The 21,604-nt window shown below is 38.0% G+C and overlaps 1 protein-coding gene across 2 annotated transcripts in view; it reads left to right on the top strand.

Annotated features, from left to right (window-relative positions):
- The window catches only part of MYOM1 (myomesin 1), a 173,005-nt gene that overhangs the window by 30,355 nt on the left and 121,046 nt on the right, over positions 1 to 21,604 (top strand). For both annotated transcript variants that reach the window (XM_036244934.1, XM_036244935.1), the window contains exons 4-8: positions 3,005 to 3,236; positions 7,406 to 7,563; positions 18,147 to 18,239; positions 19,909 to 19,997; positions 20,106 to 20,168. In XM_036244934.1, coding sequence (XP_036100827.1) covers positions 3,005 to 3,236; positions 7,406 to 7,563; positions 18,147 to 18,239; positions 19,909 to 19,997; positions 20,106 to 20,168 — 635 coding nt within the window. The remainder of the gene's footprint in view (positions 1 to 3,004; positions 3,237 to 7,405; positions 7,564 to 18,146; positions 18,240 to 19,908; positions 19,998 to 20,105; positions 20,169 to 21,604) is intronic.

The raw sequence follows: 21,604 nt of genomic DNA on the forward strand, positions 1-21,604 counted from the left end.
TCTTTCCTAGAGCTGCATAGTACTCCATTGTGTATATGTACCACAGCTATTTTATCCATTCGTCTACTGATGGACACTTGGGCTGTTTCCACATCTTAGCTATTATAAATAGTGCTGCTACGAACATGAGGGTACATATATTCTTTCTGATTGGTGTTTCGGGCTTCTTAGGGTATATCCCTAGAAGTGGGATCACTGTTCAATTTTTAATTTTTTGAGGTAACACCATATTGTTTTCCATAGTGGCTGCACCAGTCTGCATTCCTACCAGCAGTGTACTAGAGTCCCCTTTTCTCCACATTCTCGCCAACACTTGTTGTTTGATGATTTGTTGATGACGGCCATTCTGACAAGTGTGAGGTGATACCTCATTGTTGTTTTAATTTGCATCTCTCTGATGATTAGTGATGTTGAGCATTTCTTCATATGTCTCTTAGCCATTTGTATGTCTTGTTTGGAAGGTGTCTATTTAGTTCCTCTGCCCATTAGTTCTTTGTCTTCCTTTTGTTGAGTTGTATGAGCACTCTATATATATTGGAAATTAACCCCTTATCTGATATATCATTGGCAATTATGTTCTCCCATACAGTGGGTAGCCTTTCTGTTTTGATGATTGTATCTTTTGCTGCGCAGAAGCCTTTGAGTTTGATGTAGTCCCATGTGTTCATTTTCTCTTCTGTTTCTATTGCCTTAGGTGGTGTATCAGTGAAAATTCTGCTATGTATGATGTCTGAAATTTTGTTGCCTACAGTTTCTTCTAGGACTTTTATGGATTCATGAGTCACATTGAAGTCTTTTATCTATTTTGAGTTTATTCTTGTGTATGGTGTAAGTTGATGGTCTAGTTTCATTTTTCTGCATGTAGCTGTCCAATTTTCCCAACACCATTTATTAAAGAGGCTGTCCTTACTCCACTGTATGTTCTTGCCACCTTTGTCAAATATTAATTGAGCATATTGCCTTGGGTCCATTTCTGGGTTCTCTGTTCTGTTCCACAGGTTTATATGCCTGTTCTTGTGCCAGTACCAGGGTTGTTTTGAATACAGTGGCTTTATAGTATAACCTGAAATCTGGTAATGTGATTCCTCCAACTTTGTTCTTCTTTTTCAAGATTGCTGTGGATATTTGAGGTCTTTTTTGGTTCCATATGAACTTTTGAAATATTTGTTCTAATTCTGTGAAGTATGCCATTGGTATTTTGATGGGGATTGCATTGTAACTATAGATTGCATTGGGTAGTATGGGCATCATATTCTTATACCCAGATTATAGCAGGGTTATCACTGACCTGCATTTATATTTACTTAAAGGTGAATATTCCTGCTGTTTGGGGTCAAAAATATTTTTTTAAGTATACTTGAGTTCTCATGTGAAATACTTAGAGCTCTTTCGAAGTTAAGTTTATTTGTAAATGGAAAAGGCAAGGAGACTGTGACTCCATTCTGCTCTCTAGAGCTATGTCAACTGTTAGAGGTAATGTGAACTTAAACTTAATGGTCTCTTACATAGTGTTGTGTCAACTCAGGGCAGTACTAGCACTGAATATAATCTATCTATTGAATCATAGTACAAAATTCATTTCAAATCTCTCTTTTGTATTTTAACCCCTATAGAGAATTCCAGGCACTCTCATTATGGTTTGTTTTGTATTCACTTATTAATTTCTTTATTCCCAATTGCATTTTTTTAAAAAAAAGGTAATTATATCAGGACACTAAACTAAAACTCTTCCATTTTTCTTTTTTTCCCCCCTAAATTATAGTGGATATATTATTGAATTCCTTAGTAGAGACTATGTTATTACTATTTGGAGGGAGAGAGAGATATAGAAAATTAAATTAAAACTTACTAAGTTTAGTAACAAACAAAGCAGACTAGTCTTATCTACCAGTTGTTTTAGTAATATTCCAAAAGAAGTTCTGTACTTGGGCAAATATTGACTGTTGTTCCTCAGCAAATTGCATAGATTCAGGTGCCAGGAACTTGTAAATACAATGGCAGTGTTTGATTAAATTTGGAGGTAATTATTTTTGTAAGAAAAGCAAACATACAATTCTGCACTAAGAGGTCTAGGGATACTCAGTTTCAAAAGAATCTTCAATCTAATCAATATACTCCCTCACTGAAACATCTAATGGGTTGACAACAAAGATATTGAAGGAAGTTAAAAATAAACCAAGTATTTTTGATAATATTAATAAATCACAGCACAAATTCTATCATAAGCTACTGCATTAGACACAGCACTTTTGGATGTTACCTCTTCTTGCCATTATCATCAATTATAAATAAAAACAAGTCACTTTTATAAATATCACTACTTCAATTGCAAGTTTGATCTTTTCAGAGCTATGTGCAAGCACAATAAAAACCATCATATGTACACATACATATATACGAACACATAGCCTCTATTATCTTAGAAAGAAACTCAGTAGGCATAAGGATCTCATGTAAATTTAGAACTTATTTATATATACAACAGCTCTAGCCAATTATATCAGCTGAGTTATAGAATCCAAATCAAGCATGTCATCATGTATCAGAATCATAGCACTCAAACTGCATTTCAGTATCATTTCTGGAAGGAAGAAATAAATTAATCTTTTATTATGGACTCAATCATATTTATATGCATTAAGGAGATCAAGGAAATAACCGTGGGAAAGTTATCTAATTTCTCTGAGCCTTGTTATTATATATCTCAAATTGAAATGATATAGTTTATCTCATAAGGTTGTTGTGGTGGTAAAATGAGACAATGTATGTAAAAAGCAAAGCTCCAGGGCCACCATAACTATTATTATTGTTGTTATCATTGTTTGTTAAAGTGAAGGTCACTTCATATGTGAATAATTAGTTCCTGATTTACCAGGTTTTTCTATCAGGTTTTCTTTGGTCATGGTACACAATGTCTGAGGTCTGGTACTTTGAACTTAGTAAAATTAGGCAATCTTATCACTGTCATCCACAATATCTGTATTTTGCTGTTATTATATTCTAGCCAAGTGCATGTCAGTGGAATTACAGACACTGAAGAAGAAAGAATTAAAGAAGCTGCTGCTTATATAGCCCAGAGGAATCTTCTTGCTAGTGAAGAAGGAATCACAACATCCAAACAGTCCACAGTATCGAAACAGTCCTCATCCACTCTCCACCAGGAGGAAGTTTTTGAGAAGAAGTCGAGGAAAGTTGCAATTCGAGAAAAGGCAGAACACCTGTCACTAAGAAAAACAGTAAGACAAGACAATTTAATATAACTTACAAAAGTAGAAATGTATGTAAGGTGTATGTGTGTGTGATAAAGATTGATTTTTTTCAAATGAATAAATATGTAATCTTGTGCAGAAACAAAGAGGAAGACATCAATAAATATAGGTCACAGAAAGACCAACTTGATAGTTTTAAACTCCATGTAATTTTAGGTTCTACCAAAATTAAGCTTCTAAAGAAATTTAAGAAGTGTATGTTTCTCAGGCTTAAAATGTTAAAAATTAAATGGTATATTTGTTTTATTTATTTATTTTTAATTGTTATTATTTTTATTTTTTAATCATTGTTTATTTTTCAATTACAGTTGACATACAATATTATATTAGTTTAGGTGTACACCCCAGTGATTAAACATTATAAGTGATCATCCTAATAAATCTCATACCTATCTGACGCCATACATAGTTATTAGAACATTATTGACTCTATTCCCTATACTGTACTTTACATCCCCATGATTATTCTGTAACTACCAATTTTTAGTTCTTAATCCTTTCTCCCTTTTCACCCAACCCCCATGCCCCCCTCCCATCTGGCAACTCAAAATATTCTCTACATCTACGAGTCTGTTTATGTTCTGCTTGTTCATTTATTTCATTTTTTAGATTTAATTGTTGACAGATATATATTTATTTCCATTTTATTGTTCATATTATTGATCTTTTTTATTCTTCTTATTATTAAAAAAGACCCTTTAACATTTCATGTAATACTGGTCTGGTGGTGATAAATTCCTTTAGCTTTTTCTTATCTGGGAAGCTCTTTATCTGTCCTTAATTCTAAATGATAGCCTTGCTGGGTAGAGTAATCTTGGTTGTAGGTCCTTGCTTTTCATCACTTTGAATATTTCTTGCCAGTCCCATAAGGGATTGTTGATAAATCAGCTGACAGTCTTGTGGGAGCTTCCTTGTAAAGTAACTAACTGCTTTTCTCTTGCTGCTTTTACAATACTCTCTTTGTCTTTAACATTTTGCATTTTAATTATGATGTGTCTTAGTGTGGCTCTCTTTGGGTTCATATTGTTTGGGATTCTCTGTACTCTGTGGACTTGTATGTCTATTTCATTCACCAGGTAAGGGAATTTGTCTGTCATTTTTTCAAATAGGTTTCCAGTTTCTTTCTTTCTCTTCTCCTTCTGGCATCCCCATGATACAAATGTTGGTATGCTTGAAATTGTCCCAGAGGCTCCTTACACTATCTTCAGATTTTTAAATTCTTTTTGTTTTTAGGATTGGGTATTTTTAGCTTTCTTATATTCCAAATGGTTGATTTGATTCTTAGTGTCATCTACTCTATTGTTGATTCCCTGTAAGTTATTCATTTCAGTTAGTGCATCTTTCATTTCTGACTGGTTTGTTAGGGTTTCTATGTCCTTTTTCATGCTGTTGAAGTTTTCACTAAGTTCTTTAAGCATCCTTAGAACCATTTTTTATAGCTGGTATTTTGCTTGCCTCCATTTTATTTAGTGTTTTTTTGTTTTTGTTTTTTATCCTCACCCGAGGGCATTTTTTGATATTTTGTTCAGATAGAGTGGGAGGGGGAGAGAGAGAGATACAACGACTTGAAAGGGACACATTGAGTGGTTGCCACCCACACAACCCAACCAGGGCTGGGGACAAACTGCAACCGAGGTACGTGCCTTTAGTGGGAACCAAATCCGGGTCTCTTCGGACCACAGGTTGACGCTCTAACCACTGAGCCAAACCGGCCGGGCTAGTGTTTTTGTTTTTGTTTTGTTACTGGAGATTTCTTCTGTTCTTTCATTTGGGATGTGTTTCTTTGTCTCTGCATTTTGGCTACTTCCCTATATTTGTTTCTATTAGGTAGAGCTGCTACATCTCCTGGACATGGTAGAGTGGCCTGGTGTAGTAGGTGTCCTATTGGGCCCAGTGGCACAGGCTCCCCAGTCACCCAAGCTCTGTGCTCCAGATTCTCCCCTGTGTGGGCTATGTGCACTGTCTTGTTTTATTGGCCCTTGACTGCTATTGGCTTCACTGGAAGGGATTAATTCCCAGGCCAATTAGCTGTGAGGACCAGCTTGCAACTATAGTGGAAGAGCTGTTATGTAGGTGTTGACCCTATGGAGCAGAACTTGCTTCAGTGGGGCTTTGCTGATCACCAAGTCTTCCCCTTGAGTGTGTGGCTTATGGAGGCAGTAGAGTTGTAAAATGGCATGGTCTAAGCCATTCACTGCGTGTACTGGCTCTGGGGCCTCCTGAGAGGTACAAAGTCAGCCACTGCCTATGCCCTGCCTGGGGCCACCCAGCATGAGCTACAGAATAATCTGCACATGGCTACTACTTGTGTTGGACTTGGAAGTGCCCAGGAGAGGCCATGCTGTGAACCAAGGTAGGGTGCCTCTAGTGCCAAGCCTGGGGCCACTTAGCAAAAGGTAAGGGGTACACAGCGGCTAGATGCTGCTTGTTTGATAGATTTTACAAAAGTCTGAAGCATTAGGCAAGAGAAGCCAGTTGGAAATGGCTTGGATGAACCTTGGGTGGAGTGGAGTCTCAGGGATTCACCAGGTCAGGGCCAACAGTGTGAGCCAGGTTGATGGAGACTCAGATATGGTTCCTGCTCTATGGGATTGGGGGTGGGCAGAGTCTCAGAAAAGGAACAGTGGCCTCTGCTAGCACTTTTGTGGTTTGATTTATCTGGCAGAAAAGGGCTGCCCCTCCCCCCCACCCACCCAGCTCCCCAGCTCTCCCCCTGATGCCAGACGATTCAGTTCTTCCTCATATGTCCCTGGTTCCTTTCAAGCTGCTGCTCAGGTGCTGGAGCTCAGAGGGAGTGAGTCCGAATAATTCTGTGTGTGGGCCCTTTAAGAGGAACTGTCTGGGATTCCAGCCTCCTCTATTTCACTCAGCCACAATCCCGCAGGTTTTTACAGCCAGAAGTTATGGGGACTTATCATCCCGGTATAGAACCCTTGGCTTGGGGGTCTGGTGTGGGGCCGAGACCCCCCACTTCTCAGGGGAGACCTCCACAGCCAGGTTATCCCTCCTGATTTTATTTTTATTTATTTTTTACTTTATTTTTTTATCCTCACCCAAGGACATTTTTTGCATTTATCTTCAGATAGAGTGGAAGGGAGAGAGGGAGGAAGAGAGAGAGAGAAACATCGATGTGAGAGAGAAACATCAACTGGTTGCCACCCACACAACCCCAACTGGGGCCGGGGAAAACTGCAACCAAGGTACATACCCTGAATGGGAACCAAACCCAGGACTCTCTGGTCTGTGGGCTGACGCTCTAATTGCTGAGCAAAACTGGCCAGGGCATCCCTCCTGATTTTAAACCACCACATGTGGGTGTAGGACCAGCTCTGTTGTGTGCCTCTGCCCCTCCTACCAGTTTCAATATAATTTTCTCTTTAAATCTCTACTTGTAGGACTTCCATTCAGCTAGATTTCAGGTGGTTCTGAATGATGGTTATTATTTAGTTTAGGTGTATTTTTTATGTGGTTGCAGGAGGATTCAAGTTTTGCATTTACTTATGCCTCCGTATTGACCAGAAGTCTTCAATGGTATATTTGTTTTAAAAAGGATCAAGGAATATGCATTTGATTTAAATACAAATGTCTGGCCTTGCCGGTGTGGCTCAGTGAATTAAGTATCATCCCATGGACTGAGAGGTCCCAGTTCAATTCTTGGTCAGGGCATGTGCCCTGGTTGCTGGCTTGATCCCCAGTAGGGGGCTTGCAGGAAGCAGCCCATCAGTGTTTCTTTCTCACATCAATGTTTCTATTTCTTTCCCCCTCTCCCTTCCTCTCTCTCTAAAAATCAATACAAAATATATTAGAACCTGGCCAGTGTGGCTCAGTAGTTGAGCATTGACCCATGCACCAAGAGGTCCCAGGTTCGATTCCTGGTCAGAGCATATGCCCAGGTTGTGGGCCATATCCCCAGTGGGAGGTGTGTGGGAGGCGGCCAATTGATATTCTCTCTTATCGATGTTTCTATCTCTCTCTCCTTCTCCTTTCCTCTCTCTCTCTAAAATCAATAAAGAAAAAAATATATAAAAAATATAAAAGTCTGTCTCCAAATGGGAAAATGATAATTTTGTTTTCTACTTGTCATTTTAGTAGTACAAGTTACTTTGATTTTGTAATATTTTGATTTTTATTTTCAGTTAGAAGAAACCGAGGCATTTCATAAAAAGTTGAATGAAGATCATCTTCTCCATGCTCCTGAGTTTGTCATTAAACCTCGTTCCCACACTGTTTGGGAGAAAGAAAATGTAAAATTACACTGCTCTGTATCTGGCTGGCCAGCACCTCGTGTCACATGGTATGTTACCTTTATGAAAACTACTCATAGAGCCCAGCCACTGTGGCTCAGTGATTGAGGGTTGACCCATGCAGCAAGAGGTCACTGGTTCGATTCCCACTCAGGGCACATGCCCAAGTTGTGGGCCAAATCCCCAGTGGGGGCATGCAAGAGGTGGCTAATCAATGTTCTCTCTCATCGATGTTTCTATGTCTCTCTATCCCTCTCCCTTCCTCTCTCTCTTTAAAAAAAATCAATAAAGAAAAAAGAATGAAAAAAACAAAAACAAAAACTACTCTTGGAATCAATTATAGAAAGTAAATTTTACCTCTAGTGAAAATATTTAGCATTTTAGCCCAACCGGTGTGGCTCAGCAGATTGAGCACCATAACATGGACTGAGAGACTGAGAGGTTCCGGTTTAATTCTCGGTTGGGATACACGCCCGGGTTTCTGGCTTCATCCCTAGTGGGGGGCATGCAGAAGGCGGCCAGTTGATGTTTCTCTCTCACATCAATGTTTCTATCCCTCTCTCCAAAAAATCAATAAAAACATATTTTTAAAAAGAAAAATATTTAACATTATAAATATCCAAGAGTACCCTGGCTGGTTTTGCTCAGTGGTTAGAGCTTTTGCCCACAGACCAAAGGGTCGCTGGTTTGATTCCTGGTCAAGGGAATGTACCTGGGTTTCAGGTTTGATCCCAACCCCAACAGTGTTATGAGAGAGACAACCAGTCAATGTGACTCTCTCACATTGATGTTTCTCTCTCTTTCTCTCTCCCTCCTTCCCTTCCACTCTATCTAAAATTCAATGAAAAATATCCTTGAGTGAGGATCAACAAAACAAACAAATAAATAAATAAATATCCAGGAGTCAATGAAAGCATTTATAAATTTGTATAGAATTTTTAAATAGTGAAGAAAGGATATCAGGATTAATATTTTATGCATGGGAAGAACAGTCTGGCATACATTGTGATAGATTATGATACTTTATAATTGTATTATGCAGATGAGTCTTTATCTTATATAAAGTGTTAAAATTTTATAAACATACTTACATATAAAGAAAATATATATCTATAACTTATATGGACCATAAAATTTGTTCTCATTAAATATAGGTATCATTTTGTACCAAGAAGCAATACTGCTTTTTAAAAATTAATTAAAACCCAAAGGGGTCCTACTCTACTCCTCAAATGAGCTGAGGTCCCAATGTGTTTTTTCTAAAGCCAAAAAAAAAAAAGGAGGGGATTTGATGGGAAATGTTGCTCAATATGGGGCCTGTAGAAATTTGAAATTTTCTTTCCATAAAGAATAAGCACTCCCTTTCTCCTTCTATTATATATCCTATTGCAGTTGTCAATGATTTTTTGATTCCTAAACTGAAAATTTTCTTGTCATATTTCATGAATGTCTCCTACAGAGAGCAGAAGTATGAAAATGATTCAGCTAACTCAAAAAGGTGTTTTTCACTTTATTCTCTAAAATGAATATTTTGCATGCTGTTTTCTTATCCTCATGAGTGGTGGTAAATGCACCCTATATTGAAGTATAAACACTACACCAAATGGCATTGTCACCTGCAGAGCCTCTGCCTCTTTCTCTTTTCTTTCCCAATATCTTTAATGTTGGTCAGACACCTGGCTAGCCAAATGGAGGTAGCTGAAAAGATAGACCCAGTTACCTATTTAAGGTTATTCTTAAGGAGCAGGTGATGAGTTTTTTTTTTTTTGTTTGTTTGTTTTTTTTATCCTCACCCGAGGATATTTTTCCATTTTTTTGTACAGATAGAGTGGGAGGAAGAGAGAGGAAGGGAGAGAGAGAGAGAAACATCGATGTGAAAGGGACACATCGAGTGGCTGCCACCCGCACGACCAACCAGGGCCGGGGACAAACTGCAACCGAAGTACGTGCCCTTAGCGGGAACCGAACCCGGGTCTCTCCGGACCGCAGGCCAACGCTCTAACCGCTGAGCCAAACTGGCCAGGGCGAGTTTTTAAAAATTCACCTATAATGTCATCCTGTCCCTGATAATATTGGATTTACTTATAGTTTTTCTTGTTTGTAAACTCTTTTTAGGGTTCTTGAGTTTGAAAACCAATGAATGAAAACCCAAGCCAGCTATATATTATCAAGGCAAATAATTTGTAGTAAACAAAGATGAGAAATGTTGGAACATATTTCAGTGCAAATGAAGTTTTAAAAAATAAATTTACAATATTTAAAGTATAAAAGTATATTATAGTAAGCGAAGAATCGGGTTATCTTTGCCCCACTGTGACTAAAGTTGCATAATTTATCCTATTAAAGGGACATTTTCTCTTCAAAAAGTGATTACTTTCTACCTGAAAAAAATATCCAAATTTTCTTATAGAAATACATGAAGAAAAACAGTTTTTCAGCTCCAAGAAATATTTGGTCAGTAAAAACTTCTTTCATAAATTTGAAATGTACTACTAATAAATGAATAATCAGAGTCCTTAATTAGGTACAAATATTTATCTCATGGCATCCAATCTCTGTTTTCCTGCTTTGTAAAAATTAGAGTTAAAGATGATTTTTAAAAGGATACAAAGTAATATCTGTGAGATAAATATTAATTTCTTAAACATTTATTTATTTTGTTAAATCCACAGCAACTAGAGTACAAACATGCTTATGCACATTGATGGTGTTATTTATTAAGCCAGAGTTATATGGTTCCACAAAGGCAGAGCTCAGACTATGTTGAAGATTAAACTCCTTGTATTGTATTTTGTTGTCTGGAAAAGGAGTGATTTAAAAACAAAAAACTCCCCAGAAAAATTTGAGATGATCAAATTGTCAACCCTTAGAATTCCAGTTAAATTGAAAAACAGAAATATTGTCAGTTTTCAGTTATCCTCACTAATGGAACTAAGCAGTAGAATAATTCTTACCAAATTTCCATATCTGGCTTTGAAATATTTATTTCCCCAACATGTGAATTTTATGTCCTAGTGAACTCCTTTTAAACAAAAATAAAGGGGTAGAGGCAAGATTTGTCTCAGAAACAATTGGGAGGATGTTCATTTACTAGAACAAGCCTTCTCTGGTTTCTATACCCTCTTTAGTGCTTGGAGAAGACTTCATTCTTACCCAAAATTCTCCCAATAAGGATGGATCAGAGCATTTCACAGAAAGTCCTGAGAAAAGTAAATATTAAAACAGAAGAACTAGTGGACCACTAAGAAAATAGTTAACCATACTTCAGAGTGCAAGATTTGCCCCTGGATAAAGCTGAAATTTGGACAGTCAGCTAACATAACTGGAAATTGCCTATGCTATAAAAAGATCAGATCCAGGTTTTGTGGGGCATGAAACTTATACAATTTGGGGGTACTCTTTACAAAAAAAGAGTATAAAATTAGTGGCATAAATTAGGCATAGAGCCTTGTGGAGATTCATGCTAGTGAGAGACTTGACAACTTCAGCCTTATTGGCTCTAAAGTAAATCCACCTATGGGAGTAAACTTCTATGTGGCATTAGTATAGGTTCCTGGGTATGTTGCCTTTCAAAATAATCATTCAGTGAAGCTCTGACTTACTTTGCAATGCTAATAATGCAATCTTCAGTAGGCATCCTTTCCCTGTGAGCAGGGAACCCATAGCCCAAGTAAAACCAAGGTGGTTTGTGACTACTTTGCTGGCATTTGTGCTGTTATGGTTCCCAACTGCAGCTTCCTGGGTATGACACTGAAGACAAATATGAAAGAAGTAATTGAGAATGACCTCCTTGAATAGAAGGAGGTAAATAATAGGAATAAATTTGTGATAATGCTTCATGCAGTCATGCTGCCTCTACTTGTAGCAGTTAGGTCCTTAGTGACATCTTTCAAAGGCATGTGTGCCTGGGGCCTGGCTCCCTTAGAGCTCTTTCCAAAGATGGTTTGGTTCCAAGTTTCCAATAGCACCCTCAGGTCATGGAAATCCCTGAGGTCTAGCAGATGATATGAACACAAAGCAGTTGCTCTTCGGTCAATCCCACATACTCACCAAATCTATCTAAAAAGAATCTGGAGGTTACCCAGAGATTGCTAAATGACAGGAGCACATATCACTTATCATGGCCAGGTGCAGAGATGCTGAGGAGCACTGTCCTATTCCCAACACACTTTGAGAACAGAAAGAAGCCTTGGGTCCAGCAGTAAAATTAGTTGCAGAAGACATAGCTGTACCACTACAGTGAAGCTGGCCATCCTGAAGGAGGGCTTTATCAACATAGAAGGAAAATAATAGATGTGGTAAAAAAAACAAAGTTGTTTTACTTAATAGGCTATATATATTTATCTAATAGCTTGTATAATCATTGACTATATATTGGTTTAAAGGGGAGGGGAAAGTTTGTGTTTGTATAATCAGGAGACTCCATGGGTTTCACGTCCACAGATTCAACCAACTGTAGATTGAAAATATTCAGGAGGGAAATATCCCAGAAAGTTCCCAAAACCAAAACTTGAATTTGAAACACGCTGAGCATTATGCTGAATCCACACAAATGAAATTGTGTAGGCATGCCTTATTGTAGCCTATATGTGAATATAGGTTACATGTGAATACTATGACATTTTATATATGGGACTTGAGCACTTGTAGATTTTGGTATCTTTGAGGGGTCCTGGAACCAATCCCCTATGGATACTGAGGGAGAACTGCATTTTGTTTTATTTGTACAAAGGAACTCTGGAAGAAGATATAAGAATCTAAGGAGAGCATTTAGATTTGAAGTGAAGCTGGGTAGAAGGCAGACAAGTGTGAGGAAGGAGACTGTTCCCTGTGTAACCTTATACTTTGTGGTTCTTGCACCATACAAATGTATTGCCTAGTCTTCTTTTTTTTTTTTTTTTTCAATTATATGAAATATGGGAAAAGATAAAAGTTATCTTTAAAAGAAGGAGAGAATTGAGTTAAAAAGAGCCAGATTTAATTGGATTTCCAACCCAAAGTCGAGATCAATTTTATCAATGGGAATATGTATTGTAATCTGCAAGGAGATGCACACAAATTCACTGGAGCATGTATTGGTATTAGTGATCAGCATTCATTCATTCACTCACTCAACACCCATGTTTTTTAATATCTATGTGAATACTGGGCTAGATCCTCCAGTGAGACACTTAAAATGTATGTTTTGAATTCTTTACATTGCCCCTAAAATTGTTGGCAAATAGACACTTAAAGAAATTGTCATTAGGTATGTTAATTCAAAACCTGGGAATAAAATAGTATGAGAAATATATGTTAGAAAGAATGGAGATTTTGAAAGGTCTTATTCTATTTTTGTAAATTATGAGAAGTTATAAATTCCATTATAGAATTATGTATTGAATTTGTTTATAAGACAGAGTTATTTACAATGTATTTAAATATAGCGATTTCTACCGTATTATCTTAGAAAAACAACCTACATTTAAAATAGTTATCAGTTGCCCTGGCCAGTTTGGCTCAGAGTCATCCCAAGGACCTATGGGTCTCAGGTTCAATTTCCAGTCAAGGGCATGTACCTGCATTGCAGGTGTGATCCCCAGCCCTGGTCGGGGTCGTCAAACGATGTGTTTCATACACATTGATGTTTCCTTTCTCTCTCCCCCTCCCCCTTCACTCTCTCTAAGAAGATCAATGGAGCCCTGGCTGGTTTTGCTCAGTGGTTAGAATGTCAGTCTGCAGACCAAAGAGTCTTGGGTTTGATTCTGGATGAGGCCATGTACCTCAGTTGCAGTTCAATCCCCAGCCGGTTAGGGTCATGCAGGAAGCAACCAATTGATGTGTCTGTCTCACATCGATGTTTTTCTCTCTCCCCGCTCCCCTTCTTACTCTATCTGAAAATCAATGGAAAAATATCCTCAGGTGCGGATTAAAAATAAAGAACATAAAAAGATTAATGGAAAAATATTTTCAGGCAAGGATTAACCAAAATAATAATAATAATAATCATCATCATAAAATGGTTAAAAATTATTTGTAATTTTTAATTACTTTCCAACATAAGGGTTTGGGGGTTTATTTTAGATTTTTTTTTCTGTTTATATAATTTCAAAATCTATTCAAATGAGATAGCTCTCTCTCAGTTAATTGGTTTTCATAGTTGGTAATAACTATTTACTAAAAACATAAAGTTGGATTCTAAGCAGCAATCACTGTTGTGGTGGGATTCAATATGATAAATATCATTTTGCATGGATTATTTGCTGATAGAAAAAATTAGAATGAAGCCTTTTTACTTAACCATGCTTTATATCACCATAGCTTTCATTGTCACCCTTGTTATCAAGGTCAGCCAATATCCAAACAGATATTTGTTTAGGGGAATTAAGTGTATGTTTTATACACATAAACTAAGAGTTTTATTCTATTAATACTTATAGTAAAATAGAAGCTCATTAACTGTTTGTAGACTCTACATGAAAATGATAAGGGAAATAGTGTACATCTGATTATTCACACGAATTTCAGAAACCTCTTGACAAATAATCCCAGGTTGTAGATTGCTCTCCAAAATTAGCTAATGACTAGCCAGTTTGGAATTTCACTTTCCAGAAATAACAAGCTGTGAAGCACATACAGAGCAGGCCAACATTCTTCCTTTCTTTCCTGACTTAATACCGAAGACAGCCAATCTCAAGTGACCCCGAACCCGAATGCCTCCGTGAATTCCTTGTAGAATAGAATTGAATTGCTTCCTGTCTTACTCTTTGTCTCCAGCTTTAAAACAGGTGTTTCTTACACAAACATCTGGGTACCAGAGTAAACAGAAGATCCTGAAAGTGGTGTGTGTGTCTATATGTATTTTAAACCAATTTAACATGCCAGGTAGTCACCTTAGAAAAGTTGTTCAGGTATTAAGTCGGGTAGTACGGAAGAGCAAGGAAGGTGAAACAACCCTGGGAGCTGAAAAATACTGTTTTAACTCAAACTTTATGGAGATATGAACACCATTTTTGGTCAGAAGCCTAATCAAGTGTCACTGGGTTGTTGGGTCAAGTAGCACATGCCACAGCCTTTGGTGTCATATTTCTCTTCTTATTTGAAGAGGAGCTACTGAAGACACTCCAGCACATGAAAAAAAACTGAGCAAGAGGGAGTTTCTGAGTCAAGCGTGAAATTTACCTAAACCAGTTCAACCAGAAGAACATGTCCATTAACAGATTCTACCCTGTCATTCATCGAAATGAGAAAAATGTTCAAAATTAGAAGCCACCAGCAGATTTCTTTTTACAGACCATCCCTGACCAGCTGGTCCTGTCTGCCTGGGGCCCTGTGGTTAGACAGCTGTCCGAGGCTGCTTCTGGGCTGGCAGGAAACAGCTGGCAATGTGTTCTATGGGTTGGCTGGTCATGCTGCTACGACTGCCACACAACTGCAATTCTTTTTTTTTCTTTTAACTTTCTAAAAAATTTTTTTTTACTTTTCTTTTTTTTTTTTTATCCTCACCCGAGGACACTTTTCCATTTTTTGTTCAGGTAGAGTGGGAGGGAGAGAGAGGAACAGAGAGAGAGAGAGAGAAACATCGATGTGAAAGGGACACACCGAGTGGCTGCCACCCGCACAACCGACCAGGGCCGGGGACAAATTGCAACCGAGGTACAGGCCCTTAGCGGGAACCGAACCCGGGTCTTTACTTTTCAATTACAGTGATGTACAGTATTAAATTAGTTTCAGGTTACAGCCCAGTGATCAGACATTTATATAACTTACGAAGTGTTCACCTCGATAAATCTAGTACCCATCTGCCATCATACATGCAACTGCAATTCTTAAGCCAGTCCAGCCCTCTCATTTTAGATCTGAGAGACACAAAGAGCCTCAACTTATTGTTTTCATATGCACTTATTTTAAATTATCCATATCATGAAGTATATGTTTGTCAGAACTCTGCTTCTTTGGCCAAAAATTATGCAGCTATAATTAATTAATCTATTGCATTACACAATTCTGTTAAATTTAACAAGCATTGAGTGCCAAATATGTGCCCATGACTCGTATTTCCTTGAGAGTGGGAATAGAAGTAAATATGGATAAGACACAGTCACCATCATTGAGCACTGGAAGCTTAGTAGAAGTGAACATATTCAGCAATAATTTAATGTATTATCTTAAAATTTGATTCAAGTGACACTTATACAGAGAGGCAGGAAATATTAATATTGTGTGGGATTTTAGGAGGAGTTTATTGAAGAAGTGGCATTTGATATGAACCTTGGAGGATGAGTTGGGATTTTGCTAAGTGGAGAAGGAGAATGATACATTTTTAAAAGTATAGAAAATGGTCCTGGCCAGGTGGCTCAGTTGGTTATCCCATATACCAAAAGGTTTCAGGTTCGATTCGTGGTCAGGGCACACACCTATGTTGCAGATTCCATCTCCAGTCAGGGTGCCTATAGGAGGCAACCAATGGATGTTTCTCTCCCACATCGATGTAGCTGTTTACACTTCTCTCTCTCTCCCTTCCTTTCTCTCTAAAATCAATGAAAACATATCCTTGGGTGAGGATTTAAAAAAGAAAATAAATAAAATATAAATATAGAAAATGGATTTGTGTTTTAGGGGCTTAGAGCCCATGTGCACACATGTGTGTATGAGTGTGCAAGTTGGGGAGAGGAAGCAATGATTGAAGTTTTTTTTTCTTTCTCTTCCTTTCCACCACTTTCCCTGCACCCCAACTTCCTTATAACCATTTCCAAAGTCTGAAGAAATAAAATTCACTAAATAGAGAACAATTAGAAAGTGGAATGATCACATGTTGTCAGGAGCCAGACTGCCTGGTTTCAAATCCCAACTCTGCTATTTCTAGCTGTGTAAACTGGGACAAGTTACTTAACCTCTATATGCTTTAGTTTCTTCATCTGGAAAATGATATTAAAAACAGTTTTGCTTCATATGGTTGTTGTGAGGGCTGAATTTACTAATCTATTCATAAAGCACTTAGAACCTTCCTGGCTTGTACTAAATGCTCTGTGTCAGTTGTGGTTATTCATGTAATTTATGTTATCTCTGCACATAAAGTGGGGTGTCTGAGAAGGAAACAGGTAAAATCCAGATCCTCTTTTGGGTAGAAAATGGCTTAAGCAGGAGTTTCGTACACTGCTATGGTTCCTGCTATAGTTTGGCACCATAGCCACTGGCCATAGAGACCGTGAGGATGTGGTAAAGAATCAAGGTGCCACTTCTAGACTTGGAAGACAGTGTCTCAGGAAGGGCTCCACCATGTAGTCTCATTCTCTGAGGCCCGACCGACTTAAACAAGGATGGGGCAGTCAGAAAAGGGGAATCTTTCAGCTTAAAAGGAGAAACATCTGTAACAAAATAATTAATTAATTAATTAAAATAAATAAAAATATAAAAAAATTTTTTTCCTTTATTGATTTTACAGAGAGATGAAATGAGAGGGAGAGAGAGAGAGATAGAAACATCGATGAGTGAGAACATTGATTGGCCGCCTCCTGCATGCCCCCAACTGGGGATTGGGCCCACAACTTGGGCATGTGTCCTGACCAGGAATCGAACTGGTGACCTCCTGGTGCATGGGTCGACTCTCAACCATTGAGCCAAACCGGCCGGACTCTTTTAGCTTTTATTTGTCAGAAGTTTTTTTTTCATGATTAATATTTTGAGTTCTAAGCCAAGAGGTATGCTTGCTTATAACAGAATAAAACACTTAAATATAATGAGCTTTCAATACAATGACATTGTTTTTTTAACATGCAAGACTGTTAGTAGGAAGAATGTTTTTCTTTCATCCTAGATAGACAACCAGCAATAAAACCCCCAACACAAAAACTTTCCCTCTGTTGTGTCAACAATGGTCAAATTTTTCTTTAGATCTTTTACTGAAGTATAATATGCATGTAAAAAGTGTGTATTATTCCCTGGCAGGTTTGGCTCAGTGGTTAGAGCATTGGTCCATGGACCTAAGGGTCTCAGATTTGATTCCCAGTCGATCCCCAACCCCAATAGGGTCACGCAGGAGTCAGCCAATCAATGTGTCTCTCTTATATTGATGTTTCTCTCTCTCTCTCTCTCTCCCTCCCTCTCTTCCATTCTATCAATGGAAAAATATCCTCGGGTGAGGATTAACAACAACAAAAAAGTGCATATTATATATGAATCTAGAGCTTTGATGAATTTCTATAAACTGCACACACCCATGTAACCAACACCCAGAGAGTCATCAATGTGGGAGAGACACACTAATTGGTCGCCTCCCTCATACACCCCAATGTGGGCCAGGGACAGAACCTGCAACCCAGGTAGATGCTCTTGACTGGGAATCAAACCCGTGACCCTTTGGTGCACGGGTCGATGCTCAAACCACTGAGGCACACCAGCCAAGGCAATGGTCAGCTTCTTACATGTAATTTAATTTTTATGATGAAGGACAGGAAAGTAAGTACATTGAGAAGTTTTGTTGTATTAATTGTGCATTTCATTTAATCTATCGTAGATTTGCACTTATTAAACAGACATTGCTGCTGAATAGGTGTTCCTTCGAGAAGGATTGTGTGTGTGTGTGTGTGTGCACTTTTAATCATGAAGCTATTTGCACTTCAAGTTACTTCCCCTTGTTTCCATGGTCTCATAGGTACAAAAACCAGGTGCCAATAAACGTCCATGCAAACCCTGGAAAGTATATTATTGAAAGTCGATATGGAATGCACACGCTGGAAATCAACAAGTAAGAGGACATCAGAGTCTGTGTATGTTGCCTTACAATCCTCAGGGAGGCACCTCCTGCTCCTGTCAACAGCTCCTCTCCTCCCTTGTTCTCAATGCAGCACGATCACAATGGGAGACATGCATTGCTCTTCTCGGTGCCCAGCTAAGAGTGATGTGCACTACTCATTCTTACCAAGCCCACTTTACCGACTGAAGTGATCACAAATTTTAATTTAGTCAAGCATAATGAGAAAAAAATTTTTGTATCTTTTATTTATCTTTTTATACACTGGAGAGTTTTTCTTAGACATCAGTAAAAAAATAAGTTACATAAATAGACATTTATTCAATTATATTTTCAGAGTTCCAAGTTAACATCATCATCATATTCTTTTGCTTTTAATCAGTTAAAGCCATGGAGGTTGGGGTGGGTGGCAATGAAAGTAAGCTGGATTTGGAGAAATTACTCTTTCCTTCAGCTCACCAGGAATTGCGGAAAACCATGCACCCACCCTATCAACCTGTAGATGGAGGCAGGGTGGACATTGGGATATTTTTAAAGCAACATTTGAAAGCAGAACCCACATTAAAATTTCTAAGTTCTCAAAAGTTTCTCATGTCTCCTAAGATGTGTTTGCAATCCAAGCCTAGTTATATGGATACAAAAGTTAAACAAGCTTTCACCATTTTCAGTTAATATAAAACCATGACATGCTGAGTTGTCAAAGTAACATTTACAGCATTCTGATTTATAGCCTTGTCTTCAAATAAGAGCAATTGACACATGTTGCTGGTTCAAACAGAACCCTGGATCCCTGTGACATTTGCCAGGCTCTGACTCTGACCTCAAGTGACAGCAATTCTGCCAATCAGCAGCTCTACTGAGACAATTGAGCTACGTGGTTGCTTGATAATTAAATACTTATGAGAAAGATAACTGTATTGACCTTTCTGGGGTTCTGTTGATGTCTGTAAAATTTCAACAAGAAATAAGTTTATACAAGTGAAACTAAACTTGGACAATGAATAGCACCAGCACTGGTAATAAGACATAAAACAACCTGCTTTGTAATCTTAGCCTGTTCATCTGTCTGTGAGATCATTGTCTCCCTAACTCCATTATTAAGACATCCTAATTTCTGTATTATAACTCAAAGGAACTTCCAAATGGTAGTTCATGTGTCGTGCTGTGGGCCAAAACTCCAAGTGTGGCCTGAACTGTAGTTGAATTAAGGGATGCACAACTTATTTGTACTTTGAGACTAGAACACAGAACCACACATTAGACCCACCTGGGTCTGGTCTGTGGCTCAAGGAAACTGTGGAAGTCTACAGGGAGAGGCTGTTTCTTTCCCTGCTGCCCCCAGTTTATCAAAATGCTGTCCGTGCTGTAATGTATGTGCTTAGCATTTTGTTGACATTATAAAGGAACCCGGCCTAGGGTCACAGCGAACTATAGGTCTTCTCCCATTCTGTGCTGCTGGCTTGAACCTGCTGTAAATCTCTTGGACTACATAAAATCCCACAGGGAGCCAGATCAGAGAGAGCAGCTTCATTAAGAGTCCCTTAGAACCACATGTTAGCCACTGATTTGCAGTGTGCCATGATAGCAGAGATCCTTGAAGGAGCAGCTAGTAATTACAAGGAGTGTCACTGAGATGGCCACTCATTTCTCTGCATTCTTTCAGATGTGATTTTGAAGACACTGCTCAGTACCGGGCCTCAGCGATGAATGTTAAAGGAGAGCTTTCAGCATATGCCTCAGTTGTGGTAAAGAGTAGGTTTGCTTGACTTATTTTATTCAAAATGCATTTTTAATCATTTATTTTCATTGCTAAAAGTAAGTCAAGAAGCAGTTCACATGCATTTTTACTTTCTTTTCTAGGGTATAAGGGAGAGTTTGATGAGACTCGCTTCCATGCTGGGGCTTCAACCATGCCTCTCAGCTGTAAGTTCAAACATATATTTTCTAAGTGCTATCTCCATTTCAACTATACAGCATAATATGCTGTACACCTGAAACTAATATAATATTGAGTGTCAACTATAATGGAAAAAAAAAGAACTTATGGAACTGTACACTGGAAAGGGTGAATTTTACTATTTGTAAATTATGCTTCAGTATATCTGACTTTAAAAAAATGGGAAAAATAAAATACATCATAATAAGCTACTCTATAATGCTGAAATAAATGTGTAGTATATTTTATAATATATGCTAATATTTAGATAATCACTTTGTTTAGTTAGTTTCATATTTTTAGATTCTTTGGTTACTATTCTGTTTTTGAATATAATTGCTTTGTTCTGGTTTAATGAAGGCCGAGATATGATGGATTATAAAAGGCAAATAAGCCCTGGCCAGTTTGGCTCAGCAGTTAGAGTATCGGCCCACAGACCAGAGAGACCCGGGTTTGGTTCCTACTAGGGGCACATACCTTGGTTGCAGTTTGTCCCCTGCCCCAGTTGGGGTTGTATGTGCGGCAACCAGTTGATATCTCTCTCTTACATAAATGTTTCTCTCTCTCTCTTTCTCCCTCCTGCTCTATCTGAAGATAAATGCAAAAATATCCTTGGTGAGGATTTAAAAAAAGGCAAATGCTTTTAAGACTTCTGTGCTAAAATGAGAAAGATCATTACACAAATCTGGGTAGAGTGATTTAAACACACACACACACACACACACACACACACACACACACGTCTGGATTGTACTAGAGCAGCTTTACTCATCTTTAAGTATCCAGGTCAGCATCACCTCCTAGAGAAATCCGTATCTGACCCCCACTGCCACCCCATCCCCACCCAGTCAGAGTTGATGAGCCCATGGCACCTCCATCAGAACATCTATTACACTGGACCCTGTTAACTGTTATATGTTTTTCTCTTTCATATGAACCACTTGAAGGCAAGGCTGGACCTTTTGTCTTTAAACTCCAACACCTGACACAGTGTAGCTAATTAATAATGACTGAATAAATAAATACGTTAATTTATGATGTGCAATTTAAAATGAAGTCTAAATGTGGTTAAATAACAAGCTGTTAAAAAATTCCAATCTGGAAATTTGTAAATTTGTGAACTTTGATTATTTCATCTACATGAAAACTTCTTTTCATGGGAAGGAATAAAAATAAAACCCTTCTGGTAGTTCAAATAATTAAATACTTACAGTGATCAGACTGAAAAAGGTAACCAAACTCTAACTTCTTATTTTCTAAACATTAAAAAATAAGTGGTAATTTTAAAGATGATTGATGAAGATGCTTTCTCATAGGTCATATTTTTCACCTAACTGGTTAGTTTGATGTCTGTAGATGACTTACTCTATCAACTTTATGGAATAACTCCTAATTTTGACATTCCAAGTTATGATCATAGGTA

Source organism: Molossus molossus, unplaced genomic scaffold, assembly GCF_014108415.1.
Source record: "Molossus molossus isolate mMolMol1 unplaced genomic scaffold, mMolMol1.p scaffold_m16_p_6, whole genome shotgun sequence".
Classification (NCBI taxonomy): domain Eukaryota; kingdom Metazoa; phylum Chordata; class Mammalia; order Chiroptera; family Molossidae; genus Molossus; species Molossus molossus.